At 38.7% G+C, this 23,733-nt stretch overlaps 1 protein-coding gene across 2 annotated transcripts in view; it reads left to right on the top strand.

Annotated features, from left to right (window-relative positions):
- The first annotated feature begins 262 nt into the window (after positions 1-262).
- Positions 263-23,733, top strand: part of acp1 (acid phosphatase 1) — a 33,016-nt gene continuing 9,545 nt past the window's right edge. Inside the window, exons 1-5 of one of the 2 annotated variants that reach the window (XM_079803724.1) lie at positions 263-325; positions 1,664-1,737; positions 3,576-3,689; positions 15,093-15,154; positions 20,888-20,993. In XM_079803724.1, coding sequence (XP_079659850.1) covers positions 283-325; positions 1,664-1,737; positions 3,576-3,689; positions 15,093-15,154; positions 20,888-20,993 — 399 coding nt within the window. In that variant the 5' untranslated portion in view covers positions 263-282. Of the gene's footprint in view, positions 326-1,663; positions 1,738-3,403; positions 3,518-3,575; positions 3,690-15,092; positions 15,155-20,887; positions 20,994-23,733 lie in introns of both variants that reach the window. The other variant, XM_079803723.1, reaches the window with a different exon arrangement.

The following is a 23,733-nucleotide window of genomic DNA, read 5'->3' as shown; positions in this document are numbered from 1 at the left end:
AAATACATAATTTTTTAGTTTTTAGAGGACTTCATAGCTTAATGTTTTGTGATGTATGAGAGAGAATAAAATTGAAAGTGTCTGTAGGTCAGGTTTTCACTCTATTAATGTCATATACTGTACACTTGTAATATATTAAAAATACAATTTAAAAACAAACATATATTTTAACCACTTTCATATATTTAACACTTTCATATGTCCTCAAACCCTTTTTTTGGTGAATTTGGAACAGGCAGAAATTCGGGCAACTTTCAACGAGGAACTTTGATAGAGACCAAAATGGCGGCTCCCAGTGGAAGATCGGTGTTATTCGTGTGCTTGGGTAAGAAAGATTATAAAATATAGCCATGCTTTCTCTAACTCGTGATGTTTAGACGGGAAGCTGATAAAGTAATATTTCAGCTGGAGGAAACCGTCAAACTATCATCACTGTTTCAAACAATGATCACTCTTTCACTGGCCTCGTTCATTGAATGAAAGCTGTCATCGTGAACTGTATGGTATCGCCATACTGATGCAATCATACGCAGATCTCATCTATTCATACACGAATGAGCAATTCGTGTTAATATTGTCTCTTAAAGCTATGTTAAATTTTAGAGCATAGTTTTAGGCTGAGTCATATGCTGCCTTCACGTGCTATCGGAAGTTTCCTACTTCCCACTTCTGAAGTCGGGATTACGAGTTCATTGCATTCAAATTTTGACTTGAGAGGGTGTTCATGTCCATTTTTTACATAGGAAACTTATATTTACGATAATTCTGATAGCACGTGAAGGCAGCACTAATGCTCAACACAAAACTAATTCGATATAACGTTAGTGTGGGTAATTTTTAGTATGCACTTTACAGGTTGCATACGATTTTATGCTTTATTTTCTATGGATTTTATTCATGAATTTATTTAAAGAAAGTACCCTACATACAATTATATAAGTTTACATCAATGTTCAAAAGTTTGGGGTCATAACTTTTGTTGTTGTTGTTGTTGTTGAAGAAATGAATACTTAATTCAGCATGTGTTCATTTTATGAAAATAAAGACTTTTAGAGTAGAACCCTGAAAAAAGGGATATCACAGTGTCCACAAAAATATTAAGCAGCCACTGTTTTCAACATTGATAATAATAAGAAATGTTTCTTAAGCAGCAAATGAATTCTGAAGGACCATGTGACATTGAAGACTGGAGTAATGATGCTGAAAATTCAGCTTTGCATCTCCACCGGAAGCAATTATATCGCAAAATATATTAAAATAAAAATAGTTATTCTGAAATGTTACAAGATTATACATAATGCTATGTTTTACTGTATATTTAATCAACTAAATGCAGCTTTGATCAGACTAAGATACGTCTTTAAAAATAAATTAAACGTATTACGAACCCCAAACTTTTGAATGGTAGTGAATAGACATTTACTACACAATGTAGAAAGCAAACAAGGAAAAATAAGTCTATAAGAAGATCAAATAAATAACTTAAAAGATTCACTTACAGATCAAGTGTGTTTTACCTATGCCGTTTGTCAAACCAAGAAGTAACTTAACTTAATGCTTAATTTTCTATATGAAATAAAAGGGATATATTGTGTATGGAATTTGGTCACATGTAATAGATGGCTACTAAACAATACAATTTTTCCCTTTCCTCAATACCCAGGGAATATTTGCAGATCCCCAATCGCTGAGGCTGTTTTCATGAAGATGGCCACAGACACTGGGGAGGTGGACAAGGTAAGTCACTGCATGTGATGCTTCTTTTATTGAATTATGTATATATTAATATTTGGTCCCAGCTTACAAAGACAAATAATCGCATGTGCCTCAGTGAATTGATTTGGACAGTGCATCATCTTCTGGATGACTGTATTTGGCTGGTCTTGAAGTTCTAGCAGGTATGTAAAAAAGTGCCATTGGCACTCCAGAGCAAAAGCTCTTAAGTACTTTTATCCTAGCACCTCATCATCTACCCTTTTGGATGAGAGCATCAGCATCGTGATAATTTTTTTTTGCCAGATACACTTGCTCTTATGGAGATTTGACTTTATTCCTGAGGTTGCACAAGGATCAATATAAATTTTGCTGTGCAAAAAGTTTGACAAGAAGTCAAAACCTTAGCCTCGTGAGGCCTCGTGAATACAAAGAAACGGTTTCAGATTCATTCCAGCCCTAAAGTTTAAGTGAATGCTTGGCCAACGTGATCCCATTGTACATGCAGTAACAAACCGCTATAGAGTAACAAACAGTTGCAAGAAAAAGTGTGTGAACCGCTTGCAGAATCTGTGAAAATGTTAATAATTGTAACTAAATGAGAGGGATCATACACAATGCATGATAGTTTTAATTTAGTACTGTCCTGAATAAGATATTTTACATAATTATTTTTTTACATATAGTCAACAAGACAAAGAATTGCTTAATTTATTAAAATGACCCCGTTCAAAAGTTTGTGTCATTACATGGATGATCCACGGCTGTTTTTTTTAATGGTTTTTCTTGAGTCTCTTGTTTGTCCTGACCAGTTAATATGCCCAATGTTCTTCAGAAAAATCCTCCAGGTCCTGCAAATTTCAGCATCTTTTGCATATTTGAACCCATTCCAGCAGTGACTGTATGATTTTGAGATCCATCTTTTCACTCTGAGGACAATTGAGAGACTCAAACACAACTATTAAAAAAAAGTTAAAACATTTAATGATGCTTCAGAAGGAAATACAATGCATTAAGAGCCGGGGGTGAAAACTTTTGAACAGAATGAAGATGTCCAAATCTTTATTTTGTTTAAATATAATTTTTTCTCATTTAGTACTGCCCTTCGGAACTAAGCAACAGAAGATACTTACATGTTTCCCGGAAGACAAATTAAGTACAATTTAACTTGATCTTCAAATTCCTTCTGGAGCATTCAGTGAACGTTTCAACCTTTTTTAGTTGTGTTTTAAGTGTCTCAATTGTCCTCAGTGTGAAAAGATGGATCTTAAAATCATACAGTCCCTGCTGGAGAGGGTTCAAACATACAAAAGATGCTGGAAAACTGAAGAATTTGCTGAAGAACGTTGGGCAGTTGCTCAAGACAAACAAGGGACTCAAGAACAACCATCACAAAACAAAAAACAGCCGTGGATCATCCATGTAATGACGCACAGTATTAAGAATCAATGGTTCATAAACTTTTGAATGGGGTCATTTTAACAAATTCAGCAATTTTTTTTGTCTTGATTATACGTAAACATTTTCTATGCAAAATATCTTTTTCAGGACAGGACTAAATAAAAAATAACATGCAGTTTGTATGTCCTCTCTGTAAATGCTATTCTTTTGTTCTGTTGTGTGTGTTTATGCGTGTTTGAATGTATAATTTCATTATCATCGTCAATGCTATGTGTATGTGTCTCTTCAGTGGAGAATAGACAGTGCCGCCACGTCCACCTATGAGATCGGAAACCCCCCGGATCACCGTGGCCAGGCTTGCATGAAGAAACACGGCGTGTCCATGAGGCACGTGGCGCGGCAGGTACGGCGGGGTCCTGATTAGCACTCAGCGCTAGAACTGTGTTCTCTGTGTGTTACAGTGGGTTATAGACTCTGGTGCCACCTCAGATTGGAATATTGGCAGCACTCCTGACGCCCGTGGTCTGGCCTGCCTCAGGAAACATGGCATAGAGACAGATCACAGGGCACGACAGGTACTGCAGATGTGGGATTTTGTGTGTACATGTATTATCTTTTTTTGCAATGCAGAAGTGAGCCGTTTTCTTTGAATCTGTAAGATTTACGGTGCATTAGCCGGTATAGGAAAATAGAAAAACTATCTGCACTACAAGCCAGTGTGTTAATGAGAATGACAACAAGATAAAATACCAAGATAGATAACATAATAGTTTGCAACATAAAGCAGCATAATGGACGTTTTTTTGTACAGCCAATATAACTGGAAGCCTTGCACATTCAAGTTAACGCTCTTACATTAAAGGATTAGTTCACTTTAAAATGATAATTTCCTGATAATTTACTCACCCCCATGTCATCCAAGATGTTAATGTCTTTCTTTGTTCAGTCAAAAAGTAATTACGTTTTTTGAGGGAAACATTCCAGGATATTTCTCCATATAATGTATTTCAATGGCAACCAAACGGTTGAAGGTCCAAATCAGTGCAGTTTCAAAGGGCTCTGTACACTCTTAAAAAAAAGGTTCTATATGGCACCAAAAATGGTTCTTGGCTCGTAATCATAGGGGAACCTTTTTTAGTGCTATATAGCACCAATTTTGGTGCTTCAGTGGTTCTTCAGCGGTTCTTCAGAGGTGCTATATAGCACCTTAGTCAAAGAACCGGTGAAGAACCACTGAAGCACCAAAATTGGTGCTAGATAGCACTAAAAAAGGTTCCCCTATGATTACGAGGCAAGAACCATTTTTGGTGTCATATAGAACCTCTTTTTTTTAGAGTGTACGATCCCAGCCGAGGAATAGGGTCTTATCTAGCGAAATGATATGTCATTTTCAATAAAAAATAAAAATGTATATAATTTTTAACCACGAATGCTCCACTTCAGTGTAGTAATTCTTTACAGCGTATGACGTCATCATGTCACACGTGGAAGGTGGAAGTACCAACCCAGTGCTCAAAAACTCCATCTCATGTTCTCCTCCAACTTCAAAATCGTCCGACATCGTTGTTTTACATTAGAGGGAACCTATTATGCCCCTTTTTACAAGATGTAATATCTCAGGTGTCCCCAGAGTGTTTCTGTGAAGTTTCAGATCAAAATTCCTAATAGATCATTTAATATACCATTTTGAAAATACCAATTTTTGGTTTGAGAAAAATTTGCTGTTTTCTGTGTCTCCTTTAAATGCAAATTAACTGCTGCTCCTGGCCCCAGAAGGCGGAGCCTTCACAGCTCATGAACACCAGTGAACATGCAAATGAAAACTGAAACATGATGCATCTGTTTGTTTTGATGATCATCTCTATCACAGACACACTCATGTGACATTGCAGTTCTTCTTCATCATGAAATATTATCATCTGCATGCGTTTTAGAGCGGGATGTCGGCGCGTCCGTGAGTAGGCTATTAAACTAGACTAGTTCTGTTTCATCTGTTATTGCGATTTAACTGTCAAATGCACACAAGGTTATGTCAGAAACACACAAAGTTCACATGAAAACAGTTGGTTATGTCTGTGTATGTATGCAGCAAGTACAGACATCCTGTGTGTGTATGTTAGATCTGTGTACTAAAGTGAAAGCAGTGTAATAAACAGTACCTACAGCAATTTCTGCTGTTAATACGAATCAAACAGAAGAAAAATCAGAAAATCACTTAGGCTCTTGACTGAAAGAAATTTAGTAGCTTTATTAAGAACACATTTCTTACTTGAATGCTGCTGTTAAATTCTTTGGCAAGGAGATAAACATGGCGGACTGTGTACAGCTCTCTGAGGGTGCGGTCTTTGCTAATAAGGCAGTGTCCATCAACACTTGTGGGTGGGACTTGTGAAATGTGACGTCATATTCCCAGGAATCTGCAAACGGCTTGTTCTGAGACAATGCTCATGATTTATGAGGATAAAAAAAGGAGTGGGTGGGTTTTTACCATTATAGGGTGGTTGTGTACACACACTGCCAACACACATTTATGTTCAAACACCATGTAAAAGTGAATTTTGCATAATAGGTGCCCTCAAATTTTTGTAAAGGGCGTTTGATTTAGTCTTTGCACGTTCGTTTTAACACTGGGACGGTACTTTCACCTACGCCACGTCCGTGACCTTTCCGACGTAATGACGTCACACACCGTGAATAATCACAACACTGAAGTCGGGCATTCGTGGCTAAAAATTATATTAAATTTGTATTTTTTCTTGAAAATGACAGATGTTTCACTAGATAAGAGCCGATTCCTCAGCTGGAATCGTGCAGAGCCCTTTGAAGCCCTTCAAAGCCCTTTGAAACGGCATTGATTTGGACCTTCAACCGCATTATATGGAGAAATATCCTGGAATGTTTTCCTCAAAAAACTTAATTTATTTTCGACTGAAGAAAGAAAGACATGCACATCTTAGATGACATGGGGGTGAGTAAATTATCAGGCTTTTTTTATTTTAAAGTGAACTAATCCTCTAAGGCTGTGTTCACGCAAGGCATGTTTGGTTCGATTAAAACGAATCCTGTTGCGATTGCTCTGTTAGTGCGGTTCGTTTGAATAAGTGTGAATACTGCCATCCGAACCCTGGTGCACACCAAACAAGCGGGCCGAGACCGCTGAAAAGATGGGTCTTGATACGCTTCCAAACGAACTCTGGTGCGGTTTGAATGATATATGAACGCAACGCGGACCAAAGACATGTAAACGAACCAAGTTCCGTCTTATAAAAACTGACTAATCAGGTTGTGAACGTATCCCTTTGCCTTAAGGTTCGGTGATAAAAATGCCAATCTAAACGCTAAGCAGACCAGGACTCAATTTTTTTTGGTCCATACCAAACGAACCATGCAAACTGAACACACCCTAACTTAAGGTGGATAGATGGAGGAGAGAGAGTGCAAGAAGCTTTCAGCACGGTATTGTTGTACGGTACGATATATATGACACATTTATCAAAATTTCACTAACTTCAGTCAATGTCACTCATACGAAAACCTTGCAGATACACAAATAAAGAAGTTGTGTGAGAATAATCTAATCGTAATTTACAGCCAAAAGCACACACGATGTTTAATCTTTCTTCCTTATTTTTAACTTGCCTATAAATTGATTTCGACAGACTCCCACTGCCTATCTGCCGTTGACCCCTCTTCTCCATCTTCCTCTGTGTTTTCTGCCAGTTTTCTGTCATCTTTCTTCTACATTTCCTTTGGAAATTCTCCACAAAGTTTGTTGTTTTGAATTGACTTCCAAATAGTGTTTGGTATGTATTTTGATAAAACACAGTCGGTCCATCACCAGCATATCCTTCATAGCACATACATAAATCAAAAAGAGATCAATTAAAGATAACAAACCATCTTTCCAGGGAGGTTGTACTGGTGCTGTTGTTGGGTGGGAAATTGTCCCACAAACAAACATAAAGGTTTTTTTTCTTAAAGGTCCCATGGCATGAAATTTTCATTTTATGAGGTTTTTCAACATTAATATGAGTTCCCCTAGCCTGAATATTGTCCCCAAGTGGATAGAAATGTTGATCGGTGTAAACCCGAGTTCTGGCTGTCTCTCTCTGCCTTTGAGAAAATGACAGGCCAGACGAGCCAATCCTGAAGTCTCCGGGTTTGACGTCCAAGCAGGAACGGTTACCTCCCTTTCCTCCGCCCAGAGAATCTGGCACGCCCATGCAAACGCTCGAGAGATCATGGGTTGTGAACGAGTGAATGCTGGCAGTTTCTCAGTGTTTGGATGTACAAATGAAAACAGAAGTCTTTTTTCAGTTCCTTCTGATCTGTGATCAGTGATTTCTGATGTGTAGCTAATTATTTATTATTCGTGCACACAATGCGGCTTCTCTCTCTCCAGACAGAACGGTGTTTTCGTGTTTTCTATCTTGTGAGTCAGTGTTTTGTACGTCCTCGTCGCGTCTATCGGTTCTAAAATGTGCATACAGTCATGAGTTTCTGCTCAACATCGGCCTCACACACGCAGAGGCTCGGGCTGCACTGGCCGTTGGCCTTCAACATCCCCGACCCCCAGTACTGCATCTGGCCCACAGCGGAGGCACCAAACGCGGCGTGAGATTAAGCAGAAGGGGGTAAGCGTGAGCATATTCGGGCTAGCCAGCCTAGCCCCACAATAAACTGGATTACATTCGATTACTGCTGTTGTGTCTTTGTTTGCGCTGTGTACTCAACGCGCGTCACTGACGCTTTTATTTTATTTGAAAAATAATGCTATTATCAACACTTACTTTTAACTCGTTCATCTCGACAGCTGTAATGGTACTTTGCATGTGTTAATAAGTTGGTAATAATGATGAAGACGGACTCGGTGTGACTGGGACTCGTGTTTATTCAGAAGTCTCAGATACAAACACAATAAACTCGCGCTGACTGACAGCGCTCTCACAACTCAGTAGTTACTATAAATAACTTTGTTAGCAATCGCTGATCTCCGTCTCTGGTACGTTAGTGATGTCCGGTTCGCGAACGATCTTTCTTTTGAACCGGTTCTTTTTAGTGAACCGAATCAGTTCACCAAATCGGACTGAATCGTTCTAAACGGTTCGCGTCTCCAGTCAGCGCTGATCCATAATTTACTAAAGTTACTAACTTTCTGACATGAGTGACAGTCCCTCCGACTAGAAATAGACTAATAACCTGAAGTATATGCTGTAACTACAACAGTTCAGACATGCTGAGAACTGATGTGAAGTGAACTCAGGTCCATCTGTCTCTCTGGCAGCAGCTCGTGCCTGCTGGTGCCTCGTAGACCTCGTTAAACCACGCCCCCTCCGCTCATTTAAAATACAAGATGTCAGCCAATCACAACAGTGGGCGTTTTTACTGAAGTCTCACAGTAGACACGCCTCTTGAAGCAGGGCATTCAGCCACAGGGCAAACAGCAATATTGAAAAAATTCCTTTTATTTCTAAATTATGACATTTTATAATGTAAAAGTCATACTAACAATATAAGTACACCTCAGGAAACATTATAAAATAATAGAAAAATGCCATGCCATGGGACCTTTAAGTGGAGGGGAGGGGTTTCCTTTACTAAGTTACGCCAGTAGGTGGCGACAAGTGATTCCACACGCTTCATAATCTGAAGACCACGCCCACCGGGGGGGAAAACAATCAAACCGTCTCCATTGACTTTGTATTGCTGCCTCCTTGTCATTTCGGACTTATAACAAAAAACTGAACAATATATAAAAGCTGATATGTACGGTGGCCCAGTAGTGCACAACACAACGAAATTTAAAAAGCATACATAAGTTCACAACACAACGAAATAAATCCACAACACAATGGAATGAAACTGCAACACAACGGAATTAAACCACAACACAACGAAATCAAGACACAACACAACGAAGTCAAGCCGCAACACAAAGAAAAATCCACAACACAACGAAATCAAGCCACAACACAACGAAAAGTCCACAACACAACGAAAAGTCCACAACACAACGAAAAGTCCACAACACAACGAAAAGTCCACAACACAACGAAAAGTCCACAACACAACGGAATAGCCAAAACACAACGGAAATGCTCCCGACCACTAGGGGGCACTCGGAGTGCGGTAAAGTTAGTTTTCCTTGCATTGTTCTATATAGATTCGCCAATCTTACAAATATTTAAACACTACGATCAGTTTTAAGTGTGCAGTTGTATATCGACATGAAATATCAATTAAAAATCACTTACGTGCATAATAGCGGCATATTTATACTCGAGAACGCTTTGACCCGCTGCCTCGGCGCTAAGGGAGCGTCTGCCAATTCCACCAAGTTGAAATAATTTGTATGAATTAAATTAACTTTTTTATTTTCAAATTCCAATGTTGTGTTGTGCATTATTAAGTCAATTTTACCAATACAATCAAGCTGTGGAATTTTAACATGTCTGTTTTTAAATGTTAAAAGTTATTTTAATTCATACAAATTATACATTTCAACCAATTGGTGGAATTGGCAGATGTTCCCTTAGCGCCGTGGTATCGGGTCAAAGCATTCTCGAGCATAAATTTGCAGCTATAATGCATGTAGGTGATGTGATTTTAAATTAATATTTCATATAGATAAACAATGGTTAGCCTACTGTTAAAACTAATTGTGGTATTGATTTCTTTGTAAGATTGCCGACTCTATAGAACAGTGGCAACTTTACAGCGCTCCAAGTGCCCCTGAGTGGTTGGGAGCATTTTCGTTGTGTTGTGGCTATTTCGTTGTGTTGTGGCTATTTCGTTGTGTTGTGGATTTTTCGTTGTGTTGTGGCTTGATTTCGTTGTGTTGTGGCTTGATTTCGTTGTGTTGTGGCTTGATTTCGTTGTGTTGTGGCTTGATTTCGTTGTGTTGTGGTTTCATTCCGTTGTGTTGTGGATTTATTTTGTTGTGTTGTGAACTTATGTATGCTTTTTAAATTTCGTTGTGTTGTGCACTACTGGGCCACCGTAGATATGTTACAAAGTGTACAGCAAACAAGCTAAACAAAACCTAGAACTTTTTATAAGCTGTTGACCCAAAAAAGGAGCGTTTAAGGACAAAAAAGTGGATTCAGGCCATTGAGACAGAGCACGACGGGTCATATTACACTGAGAACTACGGCGACTAGAGGGGAACGTAATCAGCGACAGTAAATATAATATATAAAACGGACATTTGGATATTTGAATTAACAGTGACAAAATGTTTACTGCACACACAGACATATTGAGGCATACTGAGTGTCAGGATCCCAAAATGTACCCATTCTTCCATTCTTCCTGCTGAAGCTTCACTTCGTATTGCCTGTATCCACTTTTATCTTCTTAAACGTATCTTCTTAAACGTTTTTTTTGGGTCGACAGCTTATAAAAACGTATTTCTTGTGTTTTTTAGCTTGTTTGCTGTACACCTTGTCACATATCAGCTTTCAGACATTGTTCTGTTTTTTGTTATAAGTCCGAAATGACAATGAGGCCGCCTCACGCAATGCAAAGTCAATGGAGAGCGTTGGATTGTTTCCCCCCCCGGTGTGGGCATGGCCTAAATACGCTCTGTCTCTATGGCCAATACTGTGTTGCTAGGAGACACAACGTTTGCCTTTTGTTGGGAATTATTTCAGTTGGTGACGAAAACAGACAAAGTAACTCAAAAAACTTTGTCTAAAATGTTACTCAATGTTAACTTGTTATTTATTGAACTGTTGTATAGAAACATCACGTGCAGCTGGTCTGCAATCTGAAATTCCGTGTTTATATTTGGAACAACAGCGCTCTTGCTCGTGTGATAGCCTATTGCTTAAATATAAATTCAATAATTCAGTTATAGGCCGATAGGGAAAATAAAGGGGCTGTAGTAGCTGAGCAATGTGACAACAGTAGAAAATGACCTAGAGAAATCTGTGACCAGTTGAGTTCATTAAATGTTCGCAGTTCATTAAAGCTACACTGTGTAACTTTTTTAGTTTATTCTTAGCTAAAAACACTTAGTTCTTTCAAAAATATATGTGCTCATTAATGTATATTTCTTCTTTCAAGTAATAAAGCATTCTCGTAAGTTTATAATATGCCATTGAAAATACATACGGGTGAGGGGTTCCAATGCGGGTCGCCATGTTGCCCCTCCATCTTGAAAGTACATCAGCCAAAGAGGGACATACCCGTAAATTCAAGCTTCGCCTTTCGCGTTTTAACACTCGATGGCACCGTGTCGAATGTGGACGAGGTCGAACTGGAAGCCATATTAATCTTGGACTAAATCGGCCACCGTAGGAGTTAAAACGAAATCGGAATTGAGAGGAACAGAAACTAGAATTCACTGGATGGTGATATACCTTTTCACCTCTAGATGGGGGAAAATATCACACAGTGTAGCTTTAAATGTTCACATTTATAAAACCAGTCCTTGATTCTGATTGGTCAATAGCTCACGATGAAACACTGCTATGACCGCTTCACCCAACGATTCTTTGGCACAACACACTTAGCAACCACTGTTAGCAACGTAAACTTATGTTTGTATTAATGTGAGAGCGATAGAGTGTATTACCCATAGATACAGGGAGTGCAGAATTATTAGGCACGTTGATTTTCTGATCATATTTTTTTTCCAGGCACATTTGACCAATTCCAAACCACAGTAATCTTAATAACTACTATTGATTTAGTATTTAATAATGTATAAGTGATATATAATTGTTCATGAAGGCTGGAAATGAAAATCCCCTTATATTCAGGTGTGCAGAATTATTAGGCATGTTTTCTTTTACAGATAAATTGAGCCAAAAAAGAGATTTAACTCAGACTGAAAAGTCAAAAAGTATTAAATGCCCATGAGAAGGATGCAATACTAATGCAATACTAGACATTGCAGTTAAGGCGTGACCATTGGACTGTGAAATGCTCGTTGGGTCAGCAGGGTCAGACAAAAACATGTGGCGGAGAAAAGACACCTGTTAACTGCAAAAGAATTAAGGTGAAGAATTAAGGGTGAAACCATCAGGAACCCTTTAGTCTCCAGCACCACCATTTTCCAAAGCTGCAACCTACCTGGAGTCTCCAGAAGTGCAAGGTGTCAGGATCTCAGAGACTTCAGTTAGGTAAAGAATCCTAAAAAATGACCCCCACTAAATAAGAATCACAAGCTGAAGTGTTGTAAAATACATGAAGAAGGTTTTTTTATAGGCTTTATGGACAGATAGGTTGAGAGTGACTCTTGAAGGACCAGCACCACATCCTCTAGTACCACTGTTTGAAGAATTCATCTTCCAGAATCTGGCAGTACGTTTTGGGAGTTCATTTTTAGTCCATCTCTGCAAAACGGACTTCAGGATGGACTAAAATGAACTCCCAAAACGTACTGCCAGATTCTGGAAGATGAATTCTTCAAACAGTGGTACTAGAGGATGTGGTGCTGGTCCTTCAAGAGTCACTCTCAACCTATCTGTCCATAAAGCCTATAAAAAAACCTTCTTCATGTATTTTACAACACTTCAGCTTGTGATTCTTTTTTAGTGGGGGTCATTTTTTAGGATTCTTTACCTAACTGAAGTCTCTGAGATCCTGACACCTTGCACTTCTGGAGACTCCAGGTAGGTTGCAGCTTTGGAAAATGGTGGCGCTGGAGACTAAAGGGTTCCTGATGGTTTCACCCTTAATTCTTCACCTTAATTCTTAATTCTTTTGCGGTTAACAGGTGTCTTTTCTCCGCCACATGTTTTTGTCTGACCCTGCTGACCCAATAAGCATTTCACTGTCCAATGGTCACGCCTTAACTGCAATGTCTAGTATTGCATTAGTATTGCATCCTTCTCATGGGCATTTAATACTTTTTGACTTTTCAGTCTGAGTTAAATCTCTTTTTTTGGCTCAATTTATCTGTAAAAGAAAACATGCCTAATAATTCTGCACACCTGAATATAAGGTGATTTTCATTTCCAGCCTTCATGAACAATTATATATCACTTATACATTATTAAATACTAAATCAATAGTAGTTATTAGGATTACTGTGGTTTGGAATTGGTCAAATGTGCCTGGAAAAAAAATTGGATCAGAAAATCAACGTGCCTAATAATTCTGCACTCCCTGTATGTATACGTAGATGCCCCATTAGCGACTGTTTCTATGGGCCGCTATACGTTAGCCGTCCGCCATTTTTGAACGGTCAAAGTGTGAACGCGCTTTGTGAATATTCAAATGTTGCCTGTGCGTCTGCAACCTTAGTTATACACAAGCATGTATGAAATGAATTTAGGATTTCGTTTATCATTAATGGTAGATAATTCTGCATATTCCAAAAAATATTGGTTAAAGATCTTTTACATTTTCTTAATATCATTAATATTGACCATCAGAGAACCCTACAGACACATTGCTCAGCTTTTAATGAACGCAGTGAACTCATTATAAACAAGTTAATTGGAAAGAAATCATAAACCATCAACCAGTCAGCCATCAAAGTAAATAAATTACAAAAATAGTAATAAATTAGCTAGTAATGTGTTTAATAAACATCAATATAGCCTATTTATTCAACCCATGTTTTAAGTAACCATCATAGGTATTATCTGAAAGCTTTAAATTCTCAAAAATCATCCTAAAAAAAACGTCATAAAATATCAACATCACAAATTTAAACCATTTTTAAGAACAGGGAAAATTATAAATTATGAGTCACAATGAGAAATTATTATACATTTATTTAAAATATGAAAACACAAACCAACACATTGTCATCTGTGAAAGGTTATCCAATTTCTTCGGGAATTTAAATCGCGCTGGAAGTGTTGACGTGTGTTGACCGTTCTAAAATGGCGGCGCGTCGACGTGCTTGGAGAGTTCGAATGGGGCATCTACGTATACATATCTATGGTATTACCTGCATTCGGTCTGATGTGAACAGCTACAGTACAGCAGGGTCACAAAATCTGTATTTCGGTAACCTTTAATGCTGTGTTGTCAGATTTGGTGACCCTGCTGTTCACATCAGAGCAAAATGCTTTTTGAGAGACTTTACGAAATCACCGATTTCTCTAGGTCACTGATTTCGGCACCGGTGCTAGCCGTGTAAGCATATTTGTTGTTACTAATGGCCTTTATTCCACTAGTTTTAATTTAGATTTCTGTTGCTGGCCATCGCAACCTGTTTGGCACATACAGCTTTGATGAAACATGCCAAACAAGTTGGCTGCTGCATCACCTTGCCTGAAATATACATGGTCTGGCCTATTACTGCCAGACCTAGAGAAACTCCTAACTCGCGTGCTTTCCACCCACATATTCCAGCCGTCAGTCAGATATTCCAGTCATGTGGGCAGGCTTTAGCTCGGCCTTTAGAGGTCAGGTTCATACGGGGCTGTACGGAGCTGAGCTCACACTAAAGACATCTTTATCCCGTTGACCTCACACAAATCAACAGCCCCAATTATACAAGAAAACACATGTAGCCGAGCAGGCGTTCCTTGACCTCCCCTCCCTCTCCCCCCACGTATATGTGTTGTTCATGATTTCAAGTTTTTGCTCTGTCGTTTTTGAAAATTGGAAACATGCATTCCTATTATGGCTCACTCTCTGCAGTGGCATCCCAGATGAATCATATGTTCTTGCTCAATATATGCACACATATAAATGCAGCCACAGATGTGCTTTGATCCATTTCTTGACTCCATGTCTTGAGTGAGGGGAGCAAATGTTCGAACAGACAAAGACAGCACGTCTACCCGCTCTCTGGCCCTTTGCTCAAGTTCCCTGGAGCTTGTCCAAGCCAGCAACGTGCTCCTTTGGCTGCAGATTTGCCTCTTTTGGTGAAAGGGAGGATGAATTAGAGGGAAATGGAGAGAGGGGGGTGGCTGTGGGCCGAAACCACTGGCCCGTGCTTAATGGGTCACTGCAGGACAATGTGAATGAAGTGTTACGTGCATTACTTATACAGTCTTTCTGTTTGTTAGGTCACCAAAGATGACTTCATGACTTTTGAATACATCCTTTGCATGGATGAAAGCAACTTGAGGTATGTGCAGGGGTTCAAATGGGATTTTGGTGGTGGGAAAACCCTAAATCTGCTTACTCTAGCACCTTGTGTAATATATGACACCGTCGCCCCATCCCCAAAAAGCATTACCTATGAGAGTCTATGTGTGTGTGTGTGTGCATATACTGTATACAGTTAAATATATATGTGTGTGTGTGTGTGTGTGTATATATACAGTTATAGGTATATGATCACACTATCTGGGTTCCGCTCACCAGCTCCGCGAAGCGAGAGAGAGCAGCCAACCAAGGATGGCCTATATATAATCAATCCTATGTAGGTCTATATATGATCAAACATGCTCATCTCTGCATGCTTCTCTTTGAGAGACAGATGGGTGCGATGTGCGAGACCGGACACTCAGCTGTTTTTGATACTGTCAGTAACGGTTCTTGTCTCAGTGATTATGGCCGTTTACACCTGGTATTAAGATGTGTTTTGGTCGATCAGATCACAAGTAGATGAGGGAGACACATTCTCGTTTACACTTGGTGTTTAAGTCCGTCTCTTTTGTCCACTTTCAACCACTTCTGTCCTGATTTCTTCTAGGGAAGGCTCTATGGGCGGGTAAATGTATGGTCTTTTTCAGATCTTTTGATCTTATGGACAAAATAAGCTCACGCAATTAACATGAACGCGACCGGAGACGACGTAAAACATACGTAATGTTTATATAATGTTTATATAATAATTATGTTTATATAATGCCCATAATGTTTACTCATTAGGTCAGTAGGCGGAGAGCAGGTGTCCGTTCTTCGTACCTAATACATCTGAGATGATTTGACAGATCCCAGATCTTTTAATCGTGATAACTGATCTCTGGCTAATTTGATTCTTCAAACGAATTTGCGGATTGGATTCAAATATCTGGATTAAGTTGTCTAAGATTACTGTGCGTTCTCATGTCCCCTGAAGAGGGCAGATGCATCGATACTCGAAATCACGATCAGTAATGCAGCGATTGGCTGGCGGCAAGACAGCAACATAATGACATCATATAATTAAAAAAGCCACCTGGCAAAATGAAAAAGAAAAAAAAAACACACACATTTCCTGGACCTTTATAAGGAAACAACCAAACGACAAAACCAACATAAAAGTTATATTTTTTTTTAAACATGATTCCCAATTATTTATATTCACAATTTTATAGTATTTGTACTCCCTTTACATTTTTATTTCAATGTTGTAATTAGCATTTAATTTTTTATTAAATTTTAATCAAGTTCTCTGCACTGCATCAAGCCACTCCCATAATATCCTTCATCACTGAATTAATGCACGGCTCAGAGTAACTGTACAGCATGTGTGTAAGACTGCGATAACATTATAAAGTAATTATTCCATCACAAATAAATCTCTCAATCAAGTGGCTGTGTCTATAGTATTATATACAACATAATTTTCAAATACATTTTTATATTATTATTGTTATTATTTAAAATTATTATTGCCCCTGCTTCAGTAATGAACTCTTGTAATAAAGTAGCAGTGGCTGGGACAGATTGTAAGTATCACCTCAAGATGCAATCTAGTCCTGTTTACATGAAATAAGCCGCTCAACGGGCAGTTTTGAGTTTACGGACCTGTTGCTATGACAGCAAGTCCAGGAGGAGTTTCGAAGAACCAAACAATCCAGATCATGTCAACAATCAAATCCTGCTAACTGAGTTAGCAACGTACGAAGAACGGACCCCAGACGGTCTTTTGCGGCTGTTCAAATACATTCGACTACATGAGTGTTTACATTACGAAAGCAATCATGACAAATGTGTTTTCGGCTACCTCTGGAAGTGGTCAAAAAGCTCAATGTTTTTAGACCCCTTTTACACCTGTATTTAGCATCGTCTACTTGTGATCGGATTGATGAAAATGCATCTTAAATATTACCAGGCATAAGACCAGCAGTTGTAGACCCATTTATATTGACACTGTATTTTTTTCTACTTTTAAGTTGCTACACAAGATTTATAGTAAAAAAAAATGCTGCTCTTTTGAATTTTCTTTTCTAAACAACTTTCTAAATGGCACAACTGTTTTCAACATTGATTATAAGACATTTTGAACATCAAATCAGCATATTATAAGGATTTCTGAAAGATCATGTGACACTGAAGACAGGAGTAATGATAAGTTCAGCTTTTCATCACAGAAATAAATGACATTTTAAGAATATAATCAAATAGAAAACGGTTATTTTACATTGTAATAATATTTCACAATATTTCTGCTTTTACTGTATTTTTGAATCAAATAAACGTTGTAAAGTAACTATTTTTTTTCTTATTTATATTACTTGTTGCCATGTGTTTCTGGCAGTGGCGTTTTCTTGTTTTATTGGCCTTGACTCAACATTTTGAGGGAACATTTGCTGAGCATTTAAGAAAAGTGAAGAAAAGTTCGCTTCTCTTTGAGATTGCAAGCACACAATTGATGAGCAGCAATGAGGCCCTTGACATTTGCGGAGTGTGGAAATAGCCTCAGACTCACACCTTACCCCTTAGCCTGTCTTTCTGACATGAGGGTGATGATTGATGTCGAGCAACACTTAGTGAATGAATTATATCATGGATCTGTCAGCAGTCTGAGGGCATACCGTGAGTGGTATAATGAAGTAAAGGGGGCAGGAGGGGCTTTGTTTTTTTTTTGTTTTTTGCCGGGGGTGGGTATTGTCAGAATCACATGTTCTGCTAGATCCAGTGCTTATTAAGAAGATTACTGAGTTCTTTAGATTCCTTGTCTTCTCTCTGTGGTTCTAGGTCTCAGCCTTTTCTCTGTTGCTCAACACGCTGACGCGATACTTCTCACACTCATGCTTTAGAGATGATTATCTGTCTTGGGTTAATCAAGATTGAAAATATGTATGTGAGGTCATCAACTGTTGTATTTTTCCTGCTATATGTTGACGTTGTGTGAATGGGTGGTGTGCCTTTTATGGTTAAAGGTCTGAGCTGGTAATCCTAAAGGTCACAAGTTCAAACCGGAAGGGATGATCCCTGAACTGGAGAGTTAATGAGACTCTTGGTCAAAATGGTGAACCCTGGCACAAGCGTTACAAGTGTGTCAGGTGTTTATATATATATATTCTTTAAGATTCCTGAATTTTGTTGTGCTTTGTCTAGTTGATGTTAAATGCAAGACTTAAATGACATCTTATGTGAATATCTCAAGAAACTCATCCAATCACTAGGTACGTTTACATGGAGCACTGTAATCGGTTTAAAAGTCCAATCCGAATAAAAATACTCCATATAAACACCTCAATCGGAATAAAAATGGCCAAACCGAATTAATTTGTAATCGGTTTGAGAGGGGTGGGATAAACCTTTTCATGAACCGATCAAACGAAAAATTCCACCATGTAAACGACCTGATCCGATTACTTTGAGTGCACGTCTTTCTGTGACGTGATATACAGCGCGCGCCTCCTCAACTGAAGAGCACGCGCTCACACCACGCTAATGTTGACAAGAGAGGAAAGTTCATTTTTCTGAGGTATTAAACTTTTTATTTCGTAACATGTTATGAACATGTTGTTGGAATAATGACACAGACATAGCCTGGCTACACCATCTCATCTTTACAGCGTTTGTCCTAGGCTTTAACTGCGCCTGACAGAATAATTTATTTTTCTGAGGTGATTCTTACACTTTACGACAAATAATAAATAGCTTTTATAAAACTATAAGTCCTGGTGGCCGTTGAGAGCTGCCATTTCAACGGGGAACATTCAAGCTGCTCTCTGTTTCTTGTTAGTTAAGTTAGCTATAAAAATAAAAAAAATTCAACAACTGCTTCAAATTGGTTAAGTAACATTACCCACAGTGTACTTTAATTACTTTTGTTAATATTTATACCTTTTGTGATTATGGTATCGTTCCTTAATCATCTGAAATATATATGTTTAGTACTAGTAATGATGCGGAGCACGTCTTGAATGCTTCATTCATGTTTCACCGTATATCCTATGTTTTTATTAATAATTTGAGTGCATTTTATTGTTAATTTTGTGTTTTTCAAAATAAATGAATTGAATTCATTTTTGATTCTGCATTCATCATTCACAGCTGTTGAAATAGCCATTGTATAGGACATAAATTAGGTTAAACTACTGCATGTCCGCCCACAGAAAAATAAATAAATATAAAAATTACCAACACAGAACTATTGATCCACGATACGTAACCAGTACGTAACGAATCTGAGGCGGCAGACAAACTGTGTGCGCATGTCACAAAATTATTCCTACAGAAAGTCAGCACATGTAAACACCAGATCGGTTTAGATAACGTCTCATGTAAACAGTCCACCGAATCTTTCAATCGGAATGATTTTAATCGGAAAGACAAAAAAGTGCGCATGTAAACGTGGCTACTGTCAGGTGAATCTGAAACCAGCCTAATTATACAGGCCTTCCTTTAAAGCAGGGGTGGGCACTTCCTGTCCTGGAGGGCCACTGTCCTGCAGAGTTTAGCTCCAACCCAATCGCCTGCCTGTAGCCTTCTAGTAATCCTGTAGACATTAATTAGCAGGTTCAGGTGTGTTTGATTAGGGTTTGGAGCTAAACTCTGCAGGACAGTGACTCCAGGACTGGAAGTGCCCACCCCTGGTTTAAAGGAAGGCCTGTATATCTAGGCCCTGTCCCAAATGGCACACTTCATGTGCACTTTCGGTCTTGTGGACTTTCAATGGACGCTGCGTGCGTGTGTCTGTTAAGTCCACAAGACCGCAGGGTGTCCCATTTGTCATTTTAGGTCTCAGAAGGGTGCTCGCGAGCGTCCCCTTTGCTGTCGATATGCGCCCTCGATTCACACTTCTGCCGAGCCCGCACTGGTGCGGGTTATGCACTTCTTCCCGGCAGTCAAAGTGGCATTACATCGTGAAAGTGTGGACTCAGAGGGACAGGGCCTTAGGCTCGTTTCTGATTCACCTGACAGTGATTGGATAAGTTTCTTGAGATATTCACATAAGATGCAAAGCTGAATTTTCAGCCTTATTACTCCAGTCTTCAGTGTCACATGATCCTTCAGAATTTGAAATGCTGATTTAAAAAAAAAAAACATTATTATGATCAATGTTGAAAACAATTGTGATTATTTGATGAATAGAAAGTTCAAAACCAGAGCATTTATTTTAAATATAAATCTTTTGTAACATTATAAATGTCTTAAATAGCAATTTAATACATCCTTACTGAATAAAAAAGTTTCAATAGAATAAAATATTTGTGATTAAACTCATGATATCCCGCCAGAATGATACAGTGATGTCAAATTTGGTACATTTGGTGCCTTTTTAAAAATATATTTGTTTTTCTCTCCAGTTTGAAAAAACCCCTGTTTCAAACAACCCACAAACTAATTTGAAGATATGTAGTTTTGCACATCCCTAGGGGGGTTGTTTGTTTTTAATAGTCTTGACTCTTGTCATTCATGATTAACCACACCAGCTATCAGTGCCCAGGCGTTATGTGTGTTGTTATGATTATGAATAATTTATTTTCATTTTTTTTTTTGTGTTTGTGTTGCAATGTCTTGGTCCTGGGAGACTGTTGCAGAAAGAACAGACAGATCCTGTCAAGTTTTATTGGTGCTTAAATCATGTTCCTGAATTAGGCTGAAAGAACTTAAGAAATCACACCATTGATATGATTATGCCCCAGTCCACTGGCTGCACAGGATCTAAGCTGTGTTTATGGTTTTCTTACAGAGATTTGAACAAGAAGGCAAGCAGCATAAAAAACAGCAAAGCCAAGATTGAGCTGCTCGGCTCCTACGATCCTGAAAAACAGCTTATTATCCAAGATCCGTACTATGTAAGTATACATGCATACACACAGCAGGATCAGTCCCAAACCCTGGTAATTTATTGCCAATACTCAACTCAAGTGGCAATGAAAAATGGGCCCAAATAAAATGAAGTATATATATATATACTGTATATCCCAGAGTTTATGAAAGATCCGGTCAATGAGGCACATGCCTAAGATCCTATGGTCTAAGAACATATGGTGAGTTTATATGATTCATCCCACAATCGCTATTCCAGCTGAGTCCGACTCCAGCTGTTTACTAGTGTGGGAACTGTTTCGGATCAACCTAGCGATGTTAGATTATTTCGACGTTTCCCACAACCATCACTTCCTTTTGACATTCATCTTCAGATGTGGTCCTTGTTTGGAAGGAGGATTCTTGTGATTTATGATGATTTATAATTTCACGTTTTATATATTACTTATTTGGATATTGAAATACTTCTATCCCAGAAGTAAGTCCACTGTAGGTAAAGTTGATTTTCTAAAAAACACTGTGGCACTATCGAAACATTGCTCTGTTTGTACATCCTGACCAAGCGGCAACCTCCCCCAGTTTCTCTCGAAGCCAATGTGGAGGTGCCTTAAACTGCAATTCATCGACTGGCCACTAAGGACAGGCTCCAAAAGGGAGCAAAATCTCATTGAGCCCCATGTTACAGCAGAAAAGCACATGTTTATAGCCTTGTACAAATTGTGGTTTTGGTCTATACGGCTAATTTTGCCCTTCATGACAACTGTGAGGGGGGTGAATTTTTTTTATAACTCATTCGTTTACATTATATAAAGCCTAAAAGTTCTGCATAATTAAGGATATGGCCACTTCGAGTGACAGGTGGATTGCCGTTTGTCTGCTGTCTGTTAGTCATCACGCCACCTCAGCTCCAGCTCCGTCCCGCCTCTTTGCCTATTTTCTGTTATCTGGGAGTGACAACGGCTGACTTTGAGGCTTCAAAACTGCTCTTCAGAACCCTATGGGTAACATCATGGACACTACGTCCATATATTTTACAGTCTATGATCCTGACCAGTCCGACATTGACAGACAGCATTGGCTCAACTAATGGTGTGAGTTTGTGGGTGCGACTATTTGTTTCTGTGTATTTCACCAGTGTCATTATCACAAGTTTTAATCGCACACTTATCGTGAAATTAGTCATACACCATTTATCTTGTTTAACACGTTAATTTTGTCATCATTTGCTATATCCAGCAAAGTAAACAATCAGATTGAGGGGTGATTCTCAAAAAAATTCGCTTTTTTCAAGGTAAATTTAGGTGTCTTTCCAAAAAAAAAGGGTACCTGGAGACTCCAAAAGTACCCCAAATAACTAAATGATATAAGGAGTACATATAATTCATAGATGTATGCACACCAAAGCACCCCTGGAAAAGAAAAGAAAGAAAAGAACTTTTCAGAATTCACAGTGTATAGTATGTGTACAGTGCAACCGCAAAGAGCTTGTTTACATTTTAGTCAAGTTGCAATACCGAATAGAGGGTGACACGGGAGTGGATTTTCAAACCTCTCCCGTCCCACTCCCACAAAAGAAATCCCGTCCCATCCCAATCCCACGAAAAAACTGGGGAAAAATGTCCATCCTGTCCCAATGCCAGAAGAATGACTCCCGTTCCCTCCCACTCCCGTGATGTATTTTTTTGGCCGGAATAGTTACAGTAAAAAATTCAGTACAGATCAAAGCATGCCCAGTTGAATAAATATGGCTTTCAGTTCAATATAATAACGATGCACGAATTAAATTCCACGTAAAACACAATACAAACACAAACACGCGAGCGCAGTAAATGTCTTGCAGCTAGCTTATGCCGTTTTCACGCCTTCTTTTTGGTTACTTCAGACTGCCCTAAAATGTCGGTGAGCACAACTGAGGTATCATTTTCCAACAGTAGTCTTTGCAGCGTGGCTTTCATGTCTGACTCAATTTTGATCATGATTTTCGCGGCTACAAAGTGCATGGGGAAGCCTTTCTCTTATATTATTGGTGTTTGGCATGGCCACCAACTGTAACGGGTGTGGAGCACGTCATTCACTTAACCAGCCACACCAAAGCAAACAGGAGAGCATAAAGAGACAGGGCAACTAGAATTGAGTTAAAAATTAAAACATATAGTTAATTTATATTTAAACAGTAGATTTGTATAGATGGTATCATATACGATTCCCGGTCCCGCCCACTCCCGGTAAAAATCCGCTCCCGTCCCAATCACGTGATTTAATAGTGATTTTGTTTCCCATGACCTGCGGGATTCCCTGAAAAAATGTCAGCCTCTAATCCCGAACAGGACAACATGGAGATGCCAAAGAAAACCTAAGCCAACCACTTTGACCCAACTGCATATGCTTACAGTGCACAGATACATTCAGTATTACTAAACACTAGGGCTGGGTATTGTTAGGAATTTGACAATTCGATTCGATTTCGATTCTTGAGGCTTCGATTCGATTTCGATAATTCGATTCAATAATAAGCAAATACACAAGTAATGAAGTACCTGAGTATATTTTTAAATAATGTGTGCAGTATTATCAATGTTTAAGAACAAATTGACCCCAGCATGTTTCCTGTCATGGTTTATTTAGCAGAACAAACCGTACAATATTGTACATGTGTTGAATACAAACCACAACTGTAAAAAACAGGTGCTTTATTAACATCTCTAAAGTGCATGTAGCTGTAAGTAGTTGAAAGTATATTTCTTTCTTCCTATACATTCAAGTTAT

The sequence above is a fragment of the Gobio gobio genome (assembly GCF_949357685.1).
Source record: "Gobio gobio genome assembly, chromosome: 21".
NCBI classification, from domain to species: Eukaryota; Metazoa; Chordata; class Actinopteri; order Cypriniformes; family Gobionidae; genus Gobio; species Gobio gobio.
This window is presented reverse-complemented; position numbering and strand designations above follow the sequence as displayed.